The 12,405-nt window shown below is 36.2% G+C and overlaps 1 protein-coding gene across 2 annotated transcripts in view; it reads right to left on the minus strand.

The window, feature by feature from the left end:
• The window catches only part of RGS18 (regulator of G protein signaling 18), a 30,783-nt gene extending 18,609 nt beyond the window's left edge, over nt 1-12,174 (minus strand). Inside the window, exons 1-3 of one of the 2 annotated variants that reach the window (XM_027564428.1) lie at nt 11,804-12,174; nt 11,227-11,328; nt 10,160-10,221 (exon numbers count right to left, since the gene is read on the minus strand). In XM_027564428.1, coding sequence (XP_027420229.1) covers nt 10,160-10,221; nt 11,227-11,328; nt 11,804-11,922 — 283 coding nt within the window. In that variant the 5' untranslated portion in view covers nt 11,923-12,174. The remainder of the gene's footprint in view (nt 1-10,159; nt 10,222-11,226; nt 11,329-11,803) is intronic. The other variant, XM_027564430.1, reaches the window with a different exon arrangement.
• Nucleotides 12,175-12,405: the final 231 nt, after the last annotated feature.

Raw genomic sequence — 12,405 nt, forward strand, 5'->3', positions numbered from 1 at the left:
TTAATAAATCTCAAGCATAATAAACTGTTCTTTATATTGACACCTAAAGGGGATCATCCATATGCCAGACAACTGAAAGTGTTACTCATTAAAAATAACTTCCTTCATCTATCTCTTAATTATTTGTGAAACACCTAGTATGAACCTGAAAACTGTAATATAAACTGAAAAGGCAATGATATTAATTATAGCAGCTGCAAGTTTTGAGTCTTTTATAAGTTATTGCTGCATTGCTGTGTGCCTTTGATTAGGGAAGTTCCCGTTAATTTTTTAAAATTTATTTATCTTTTTGTTGAAGGATAATTGCTTACAGAATTTTGTTGTTTCCTGTCAAACTTAAATATGAATCAGCCATTAGTTCAGTTCAGTTCAGTTGCTCAGTCACGTCCGACTCTTTGCGACCCCATCAATTGCAGCACGCCAGGCCTCCCTGTCCATCACCAACTCCCGGAGTTCACTCAGACTCATGTCCATCGAGATGGTAATGCCATCCAGCCATCTCATCCTCTGTCATCCCCTTCTTCTCCTGCCTCCAATCCCTCCCAGCATCAGAGTCTTTTCCAATGAGTCAACTCTTCGCATGAGGTGGCCAAAGTACTGGAGTTTCAGCTTTAGCATCATTCCTTCCAATGAACACCCAGGGCTGATCTCCTTCAGAATGGACTGGTTGGATCTCCTTGCAGTCCAAGGGACTCTCAAGAGTCTTCTCCAACACCACAGTTCAAAAGCATCAATTCTTTGGTGCTCAGCCTTCTTCACAGTCCAACTCTCACATCCATACATGACTACTGGAAAAACCATAGCCTTGACTAGATGGACCTTTGTTGGCAAAGTAATGCCTCTGCCTTTGAATATGCTATCTAGGTTGGTCATAATAATTTCATGGCTGCAATCACCATCTGCCATGATTTTGGAGCCCAAAAAAATAAAGTCTGACACTGTTTCCACTGTTTCCCCATCTATTTCCCATGAAGTGATGGTACCAGATGCCATGATCTTCATTTTCTGAATGTTGAGCTTTAAGCCAACTTTTTCACTCGCCACTTTCACTTTCATCAAGAGGCTTTTTAGTTCCTCTTCACTTTCTGCCATAAGGGTGGTGTCATCTGCATATCTGAGGTTATTGATACTTCTCCCGGCAATCTTGTTTCCAGCTTGTGCTTCTTCCAGCCCAGCATTTCTCATGATGTACTCCGCATAGAAGTTAAATAAGCAGGGTGACAGTATACAGCCTTGACGTACTCCTTTTCCTATTTGGAACCAGTCTGTTGTTCCATGTCCAGTTCTAACTGTTGCTTCCTGACTGCATATAGGTTTCCAAAGAGGCAGGTCAGGTGGTCTGGTATTCCCATCTCTTTCAGAATTTTCCACAGTTTATTGTGATCCACACAGTCAAAGTCTTTGGCATAGTCAATAAAGCAGAAATAGATGTTTTTCTGAAACTCTCTTGCTTTTTCGATGATGCAGCAGATGTTGCCAATTTGATCTCTGGTTCCTCTGCCTTTTCTAAAATGGTCTTGGACATCTGGAAGTTCACGGTTCATGTATTGCTGAAGCCTGGCTTGGAGAATTTTGTGCATTACTTTACTAGTGTGTGAGATAAGTGCAATTGTGTGGTAGTTTGAGCATTCTTTGGCATTGCCTTTCTTTGGGATTGGAATGAAAACTGACCTTTTCCAGTCCTGTGGCCACTGTTGAGTTTTCCAAATTTGCTGGCATATCACAGCATCATCTTCCAGGATTTGAAATAGCTCAACTGGAATTCCATCACCTCCACTAGCTTTGTTCATAGTGATGCTTTCTAAGGCCCACTTGACTTCACATTCCAGGATGTCTGGCTCTAGGTGAGTGATCACACCATTGTGATTATCTAGGTGTACATTTATCCCCTCCCTTTTGAACCTCCCTCCCACCTCTCTTCCCATCCCACCCCTCTAGGTTGATACAGAGCCCCTGTTTGAATTTTCTGAGCCATACAGCAAATTCCCGTTGACTATCTATTTTACATATTGTAATGTAAGTTTCCACATTACTCTTTCCATACATCTCACCCTCTCCTCCCCTCTCTCCACGTCCATAAGTGTATTCTTTATGTCCATTTCTCCATTACTGCCCTGTAAATAAATTCTTCAGTACCATTTTTGTAGATTCTGTATATATGCACTAGAATAGGATATTAACCTTTCTGTTTCTGACTTACTTCATTTTGTATAATAGGTTGTGGGTTCATCCACCTTATTGGAACTGACTCAAAGGCATTCCTTTTTATGGCTGATTAATATTCCATTGTGTAAATGTATAATTTCTTTATCCATTGATCTGTCAATGGACATCTAGGTGGCTTCCATGTTCTAGCTATTGTAAATAGTTCTGCAATGAAAATGGGATACATGTGTCTTTTTTGATTTTGGTTTTTCAGTGTACATGCCTAGGAGTGGGATTGCTGGGTCACATGGTGGTTTTTTTCCTAGTTTTTTAAGGAATCTCCATACTGTCTTCCATAGTGGCTGTATCAATTTACATTTCCACCAACCGTGCAAGAGTGTTCATTTTTGCACACCTTCTGCAGCATTTCTTGTTTGTAGACTTTTTGATGATGGCCATTCTGACCAGTGTGAGGTGATATCTCATTGTAGTTTTGATTTGCATTTCTCTAATAAAGAGTGACATTGAGCATCTTTTCATGTGTTTGTTAGCCATCTGTATGTCTTCACTGGAGAAATGTCTCTTTAGGTCTTTTTCCCACTTTTTGATTAGGTTGTTTGTTTTTCTGGTATTGAGTTGTATGCTCTGCTTGTATATTTTAGAAATTAATCCTTTGTCAGTTGTTTCATTTGCTATTATTTTCTCCCATTCTGAGGGTTGTCTTTTCACCTTGCTTATAGTTTCCTTTACTATGCAAAAGGTTTGAGTTTAGTCAGGTCCCATTTGTTTACTTTTGTTTTTATTTACATTATTCTAGGAGATGGGTCATAGAAGATCTTGCTTTGATTTATGCCATTGAGTGTTCTGCCTATATTTTCCTCTAAGAATTTTATAGTTTCTGGTCTTATATTTAGCTCTTTAATCCATTTTGTGTTAAGAGTAAGTCCTGTTCTACCCATTTATACAGATGAAGAAGCTGAAGTTCAGAGAGTTAAGTTGCCCTGAATCTTACAGGTAGAGAAAGATGGTACAAGGGTTTGAACCTAGGTATATTTGGATTACAGTTATAGAACATTTATCACTCAAGTGCATAAAACAACAAAGTCTTGACTGTTGAGGAATGTGGAGATTAACAGACAAGACAGACATGTATAGACCAATGACTAAGGAAGGAAAATTGCAGGGGTGACTAACTCTGGTGTTTGTGTGTGTGTGTGTGTGTGTGTGTGTGTGTGTGTGTGTGCGCACGCGCATGCGCGCGCTCAGCCATGTCTGACTCTTTGCAACCCATGGACTGTAGACCACCAAGCTCCTCTGCCAAGGGATTTTCCCAGCAAGAATATTAGAGTGTGTTGCCATTTCCTTCTCCAGGGGATCTTCCCCACCGAGGGATCTCACCCATGTCTCCTGCATTAACAGGCAGATTCTTTAACACTGCACCACCTGGGGAACCAAATTGCTTAAGATCGTTTTAGAAGTTTTCCGGAAATAACATAAGTGCTACTTAAATATCGTCCTTCAGGAATCCACAGAACACGAATGAGTGTTAGCTCTGCACAGCCGCTGTGCTTTGAAATATCATCCAGAGCCCTTTGTTACACTGCTTGGTCTTGAGCTTGACACAGACATTGGAAATGAAGTCACAGCATTAACATTAGGAAAAGTGCTGTGTGCTATAAGTGCTTGTGGTGAGTTAATCAAGAGTGAATGGATTTTGTTGGCATAATACGAACATAATAGGGATGAATAAATACTAAATAGAGAAACAAATTAATGATGAATTAGAAGAAAGTTCATTTATTTAAAACTTTAAGTAAGTGACTTTTTAAATAATTATACACCATGTTGTGCAGGATTATCCCAGCATACTGGTTATTTCCTGTTTCTCTAGGCACTTAGAGCAGCTGCATGAAGTCAGGTCACAATGGAACCATTTCTCACACAGAAGCAATAACTTACTAAAGAGTTATTCAGGAAGAAGCAGTGGTGATGCATCTGCCAAAAGTGCTTGATAGAACCTGGGATTAGAATTTACCCTGGAAGAAGCTGGCTCAGTGTGTCATACAAACAAAATGCTTGTAATTGCATGCTTCTAAATTGAAACTCTGGCATCTGTTGGAGTATTTTTCTGATGCCAAGAAACCAAATGAAACAAAAAGTCAAGAAACTGAAGCTGAAAACCAAGTACAGTGTAATACGCTAAGAACTAGGTTACCTTGCTTCTCCTTTGATATTTGGCTTGTGACCTGCCACAGAATGTTGTGGTTACTTTTGCAATATTGTTGTTATTTGTGTGGTCCATTTATAATTTAGACTGGACTTTACCTTTTGTTTTTGGTGAGATCAAGTAACTGCTTGTTTGTTATAGGTCAGCTTGATTCAGAAATGTAACTTTGCAGAACCCTGGAATCTCTTATCTTGCAGAACACCAGTAACTGAAAATTGGGAAGGGCAGCTTGAAAAACCACAAGGTGAAAAGTATAAGTGCTCATTTCCTTGCCCAAAGGAGAAGTGAGCATTTCCTTGTGGCCTTTACTCAAAGTCAGTGATACGTATTTTCCACAGTATAATCAGCTCATATTTTTGAATCAAGGGGGTGAAATGATTTACATATTCTACTTTTATCTTATCTTGTTATGAATTATTCTCAAAACGAAGTTTAGTATAATCACAATTTAGGGTGCAAAAAGTCCAAGCCAATACTTGTTAATAAAAAGGCTAAAAAAATTGGTATTATTTGTAGTGGCTGGAAAAAAGGAAATAAACAGACAGGTTTTTCTTTTTAAATTGATAGATACTCCCTTCACAAGAAATAAACTTCTATTTCAAATATTAAGTATCAAGTATATGAGATGGTTAGAAAATCTTTCCATAATCAATCACTCTTTCATATTCTAGATGTATGTCTATAAAATCCTGCAAAACTTCTGATAAAGTTTATCAGCAGTTAAAGTTCAAACTCTAACCTGTTACCTTCTCCAAATCTTTTTTCCCCCTCTACTTCTGATAGATAAAAAGCACTGTTATGTTCCTATTAATACAGAACAAAATCTAGGGGTCTTTGGCTCATCCTTTTTGTTCATCTGTTTCTTCACCATTTCACTTTACAACATCTATACACATTCAGTCAGTCAAGTTCATCCATTTTCTTTCCAAAATGGCCCTTGCTGCTATTTCACTTCAGTGAAATACTGTGAATTTTCAGTGAAATTCAGTGAAATGCTGCTGCTAAGTCACTTCAGTCGTGTCCGACCCTGTGTGACCCCATAGACGGTAGCCCACCAGGTTCCCCCGTCCCTGGGATTCTCCAGGCAAGAACACTGGAGTGGGTTGCCATTTCCTTCTCCAATGCATGAAAGTGAAAAGTGAAGGGGAGTTGCTCAGTCATGCCCGACTCTTCACAACCCCATGGACTGCAGCCCATCAGGCTCCTCCGTCCATGGGATTTGCCAGGCAAGAGTACTGGAGTGGGGTGCCATTGCCTTCTCAACCTTGAGGTTAACTTTGACATTTGTAACAGCCTTGTATGTAGTCCTTAAAATATGCATAGAATTCTACCTTTCTGTCCATCAGAGTAAGCCTTCTAACTAGCAAACTCTTCTGAAATTTGTTCACAACTTGAACAAATTCTAATGTGTCTGTTCACTGCTCTGCCTCAATGAAAGAGACCTGCTTGCTCTCCTAGGTTACATTCAAATTGCTTATTTCTCTGGTCTTTTTCCTGCCTTTTTCTCTACTTAAAAATAACCTTTTCCCTCTGCCTGTTGAAATCTTGCACACATCTACATAATTTCCATTTAATGATTTTCTAAAGCCTACATGAAACACTGCGAGTTCTATAGGCATTTTTAAAAACAATTGTTTTAAAAAATTGTTTTTAAAACCAATTGTTTTAAAATATTGTCATTTTGCCAATTGTTTTGCACATGATGTTATTCAGCAGCAATGTTTTACTTTCAAAACTGTCTTAAGCAGAACCATATACACATATGCATACAAATACACTTACATGTGTGAGTGTAATATATATATGTATATAATTTTATTGGAATTTATTGATTTGCTAAGTTCATTTTGGTAACATTTATTTTCATAAAGTCAATAAGTAGAAGACTGATGACTAAATTTGAAACTGATGATTATGAACAACAGATAGTCTGATCCCGGTTTTTGATTGATTGTTTTTCTTAAACTATATCATTGATATATATGAATAGCCTTAAATTACAGATTTTTATGATTTATTTTGCCATTTCAGACAAATCTGTCAATCAACAGGGAAGGCAGGGAAAAATTATACTAATATCTGCATAGAAACACATGAGGAACAGAAGTAAAATTATTTATGGACTGTGTTGTGTTGAATTTACTATATAACATGTTTGAGTCCATTTTTTTCAGATGATCATTTGCTTTTAGGGTAACATTTACAGAAAAGTTGGGAAGCTCAGACAGAGCTACCTCACACCACACCTGCAGTTCCCTCTTATTATTAACATCTTATATTGGTAAGGTACATTTGTTACAATTAATAAACAAATACTGATTCACTATTATTAACTAAAGTCCCTACTTTGATTATATTTCCTTGGATTTTATGTTTTGTGCTTTTTATCAATTTTAAGAGAGTTATAGTTACATTTTAGGAATGAAATTTGAATATAATAGTGGAATTATCAAAATACTCCATGGATTCTTTAGTTTCTGTGGAGCATAGCAAAAACAATGTTCTTTCTGTTTAGTCTTGTCTATTATCTGTCATCCTCAGCCACCCTTTTTCAAATTATGTTTCTCAATAAAGAATTATGTTCTGTCTAGTTCACTAAATAAAATGCACTGTTTAATGCCCCGTGCCTGAGTTGGCTTTCTGCTTGGATGATCTGTTTCTCTCTTTGTCCAGCTAGTGAATTTTTTATTAACCCCCTAAAATCTAACATAAGAACCATCTACTCTATGGCTCCATTCCTTAAAATGCCAATAATTATTCTATTTTGGTTTTAGGATCAGGCATTTTTGTCAAATATTCAAATTTCTCATGTATTTTGTTTTGACTTATCACTTCACTCCCTATTTGACTAATTTAATACATTTCCATTTCCTTTGTATAGATATGACATACAGAATTTGAGAAAATGACACGTTTAACTAAAGGGAAATCCTATAAAATCTGATGAAGTTCTGATGTGTGTGTATGTGTGCGCATGAGTATAGGAACTTTCCTTTTTTGTCTTTCTGGCCTACAGTTAAGTCAATAGAAATGAGCTGAATTTAACCATTGCAACCATGAGACTTTTTATGTGACTATTTTAAGTTTTACAGTTTAATATTACAATAAGATTTGCAATTTAGAAAAACTGGATTTGGGGGACTGATAAAAAGAATACCATTAACATAATTTTTTGCAAGTCCAATATAATTTAATTATCACTTTGATCATGAGCAATAATAGTTCTTCCCACTGAAATTTAACCCTGTAAGTGATGCTAATACAGCTTGGAGTAGGTTGCAAAACACAAAAAGATTATTACAGAAAAAGATGATAATTATTTTTTATAATAACAGAAACCATTTACTTTTGAATAGTGTCAAACAGCTATTGGCTTCTTACATATCATTTAATCCTGAGAGAAATTTATTCATATTGGCCCTAAAGACATTGCTATCTCCATTTAGAGTTGAGGAAGCTGAATGTAAAAGTGATTAGGAAGCTTAACTAAGGTTATACAACCATTGTGTTACAGGAGAGAAGTGAAGTGAAGTGAAAGTCACTCAGTCATGTCTGACTGTTTGTGATCCCACAGACTATACACTCCATGGAATTCTCCAGGCCAAAATACTGGAGTGTGTAGCCTCTCCATTCTCCAGGGGATCATCCCAACCCAAGGATCAAACCCAGGTCTCCCACATTGCAGGAAGATTCTTTACCAGCTGAGTCACAAGGGAAGCCCTACAGAAGAGAACCAGAACTCAGATCTCTAAAGGAGCCAGGGACTAACATTTTTCCTAGCAACAGATTTCATTCTATAACTCAAGCACTTAATATTTACCAGGTGATGTGCTGGGTTTGGAGATCCACGTATGAAAAGTCATGTTTCCTTACAATAAACATTCAAATTAGGAAAAAAAAAAAAAAGTGAATTCCATTTTTTTTTTTTTTTCTTCCCTGACTAATGAAGAGGCTTAAGGGCTGAGTTGTGCCCAAGTGTTGGAAATAATAGGAGATTAGAAAAAGAAGTAAGTTTTGGGAGGCATGAATTACAAGGAAAGTTTCACACAGGCTGTAATTAGATAAATACCTGAACTCAGTCGCCGTGGAGATGAGAATGGGAGACAAGTTCGACATACATTTGGCAAGAATTTTAACAAAAGTCAAGACGTGACTGGATATTGGGAATGAAGAAAAATGGGTAGTTGAAGAAAAGTGAAAGTGAAAGTGAAGTTGCTCAGTCCTATCCAACTCTTTGCGACCCCGTGGACTGTAGCCCACCAGGCTCCTCCTTCCATGGGATTCTCCAGGCAAGAATACTGGAGTGGGTTGCCATTTCCTTCTCCAGAAGATCTTCCCTACCCAGGGATTGAACCCAGGTCTCCAGCAATGCAGGCAGACGCTTTAAGCTGTTCACATTATTTTTCTCCAAATAGGGAGTGATAGAGCATTACAGTGAAATGAGGGTGGAGTAACACATTAACTTTTTTCAGCATAAGCGTCCCTTCTTACCACGGCTCTCCATCTTCACTGATGACATTCTTGCCTAAACTTAAGCCTTGGTTTCTCTACCTATATTTTTCTTTCTCTGACTCAATATAACAATCCAGAGGCAGAATCTATTTTCATTGGAAGTGGGAGAGTCTTCGGGGATTGTCTGCAGAAATAGGATTCTCTGTCAGTAAACTCAGGAGAACATGAACTAGTTGCCAAAACCTTATAGAGGGTGAACAGTTAGGGATGAGAATACTGCAGGACATGAAGACAGCCTAGACAACGTTGGTTTCAGCGAACAGTGCACAGTACTTGGGGCTGAATTACAAGTACTGAGCTCCCAGCTGACCCAGCAATAGGAGTGCCTGCTTCCAGTAGACACCGCGGATGCGGCAACGACTGACAAGTGCTGTAAACAGTAGTCAGCTGGGACTCATTCAAAGAATGAGGTAAGGAATAGGACTTGGATGTACAAATAAAAGTTGTGGACTAGACGAAACCCGTGGCTATTTGGCAGTGATAAAGCGTTGCTTTTTAAGCAGACTCTGCGTGATTTAGCGTGAGGAAACAATAAACCCTGTGTTTTTTTAACCTCATTGCCTACTTAGCTCAACCTGTCAATTTTCCTACCTGAAAGAAATCTGAATAAAGGTAAGAAAAAAATTGCTTACTCACCTGCTGCCTTAGGAAAGTTGACTCTTAAAAAGTAGCAATTCTGGCAGCCTGTTCTTAACCCTTACTTGAACAAACTCAGGACTTGTCCTTACTTTCCATCTCATCTACAAAGCTCCACCTTAAATGCCCACCTAAACCTCAGCTCCTCTGCAAAATTCTGATGACTGATTCAACCAGTGAATATTTATGAAATTACACAACATCTCTTCTCATGAAGGTTTCTAAAATGTTCATCAAGAGTATTTTTTGATCACTTAACAATAAAAATAACATAGATAGTATGGGATTTAATAAAACCAAGTTTCTCATGCACAAATGATAAACACTGAAAATTTTTATTCATCCAGTGGATGAAACTGGATGAAACTATCCATCCAGCACCAAGAAATATTTCATCCACAAAAAGTAGTTTTTAATAGCATAAATATATTTGAAAAATACTCTTTATTTTTAAACAAAAAATACTGTTTATTTGTTAACCAGTCCATTATTTAGTTATTTTTGTGGATCAGAAACTCAGATTGCTGTACAATTTCAATCAGGCTAAATTTTTGTGACAGCCTGTTTTTGTACAGTTACATACAAATTTCATGTACTTTTCCATTAAAGAATAAAATATTTGGGAAAAAAGGCACTAACCTTTATGGGAAAGCAGTTTGTCAAATGATTCACCCCATTTTATTGCTTCTTCTGGGGAGACTCTGTTTGAGAAACAAAATGTTTTATACTGGAACATGCAGGAAGTCTATTTATGAATCTGCTGCAACATATGTTATCATATTGCTCTTTTCGGTCATATTTCACATGATTTCTCCTTTGATTATTATATGAAAGATCAAAAGTATTAGTCAAACTTCTTTTGGATTTTGCCTATCAGATGATGTGTTAACACTATCCTCTCTTGAGTTATTTTATTTTCTAAAAGAAAAACTAATCATGTCTTCAGTTAAAAACAAAGAGAAGGAAACCAGGTCAGTTATCTTTCTTAATTCATCGTATAGAAGAACCTAAACTGACTGTATCTTTTAGTCAAACTTTTTTTTTAACTGCAATTTCCTTGAAACTTTTACCACAATATGCAGCAATTTAAAAAAAAAAAGATACAGGAAGTTTGACTAATGAAGCTTTAAAGATGTAAGAAATATGAAATGTTTTTAATGCAATAAATGTTTTAGAAATGATAATTGAGAGAATTGAATATATTTGTCTTATATCTTTTATTGGTCATATTTTCTGTTTGGAAAAATTTGTATTATCCTAGTATATAAGCTTATTCCATTTTCTTTTTAAACTAAAGAAATGGCTAAAAATGACAAGACATCCCTTTTTGTGTTTTATGTTATATTATACCCAGGGCGTTTTTTCCGAATTACTGAAGAAAGAGATGAATAGTACTTTTCAATGACATTGTGCACACTCTTAATGAGTATTTCATCAGTTTATAAGGAGTAAAATATATCATTTAAAATTGACAGGCATATAATTTTAAAAGAGCATCTTTAAATTTTTACGAGATTATTTAATTCAAGCTATTAAAATAGTTTAATTTTATGGAATATTTCTAGTTTTTCTTGAAATGAGATCTCTAACCTTCCTTATATTACTGTATAATTTCCAATAAAATAGGAATCCCTAATTTCCTCTTTCTTAAATCTTTAATGATAGAATCAGCAAAATGTCCCCACAAATAATTACAAGTTATTCACCTTGTTTCTTTGGCCAATTGCCCAGATCTAGTGGAGGGAGTATCATCGTAAAACACAGGTTTCTGTACCAGAAGACTTAGCCTATTTCTGTTTTCCTTAGCTCTGTAATGAAAAGGCATTAGCTTCAGGACAATTTGGATGACAATTAAAATCTCTCTTTCTGACTGTCAAACAGATTTGTGACTGGTAATCACATGAACACCCTTTCTCACCCACCTCCACTCCTGACACACTCACAGTGGTCTTATTGAGAGTCTTATTTAAATACTATGTTTGTGGAGGAATTAAGATACCGTATGTGAAATATATTTCTCCCTCCATGACTATAAAATATTTGAGATTATATTTCAATAAGTATTATTACTGGTTCTTCTGTGTGGTTAAAATGGTTGGACTTAAAAAAAAGAACACTTTATATTTAACAATTGTTTACTCCTAATAAATACTTTTTTTTCAGTTGTAACAGTAGAATCAATATATTTTCAACCAGATATTTTAAAAACAAGTGCTAAGAAATATTCAATGTCAATCATGTTTTTAAAAGTAAAATGCTGATTTTTAAAATTATGATTTTTACCTGATTTTGGCTTCTTTGCTTGTTTCTTCTTTTCCTGAACCGTGTATTAACTTGAAAATAGTTTTTGCTTTTGGTTCGCACATACTTAATTGAGAAAAGAAAACCAATGATGTTTCCATCTTCTCTCTCTAAAATGAAGAGATGTCTAATTTATTACATCTTTCACTTGTTAATGCTACTCCCTTGTTATACATGGTGTAGGAAAAAGTTATCTCGATTCCGTCAGCAACCTTTAAAATAAAAATCAAGAGCTTATGTTTCTGCCTCTGCAAAAATATAGAACTGAGGAACTAAAGTACAATTCAGTCCAGAGTTGTTTAGGGAAATGATACTACAAATTTGCAAAAGGCCTCTTGGTCTCTAAGATAAAGACTAGTATTACCACAGTGCCACTTCTCTTTCTAGTTTGTGCAACCAGATGATGCTTTAATAGACTCAAATGACACCGTCATTTCCCACAGGAACTTTTTGAAAAGGTCTTTAACATGTGTAGTATGCGTTAAAATGTATCGGGGCAAAGTCCTGCACTAATCATTAGGAGATATTTCCCTTGTTCTTAAAAAAGTATTTTTCCTAATTTAATTACATTGAATTAGGTAAAT

Source organism: Bos indicus x Bos taurus, chromosome 16 (genome assembly GCF_003369695.1).
Source record: "Bos indicus x Bos taurus breed Angus x Brahman F1 hybrid chromosome 16, Bos_hybrid_MaternalHap_v2.0, whole genome shotgun sequence".
NCBI classification, from domain to species: Eukaryota; Metazoa; Chordata; class Mammalia; order Artiodactyla; family Bovidae; genus Bos; species Bos indicus x Bos taurus.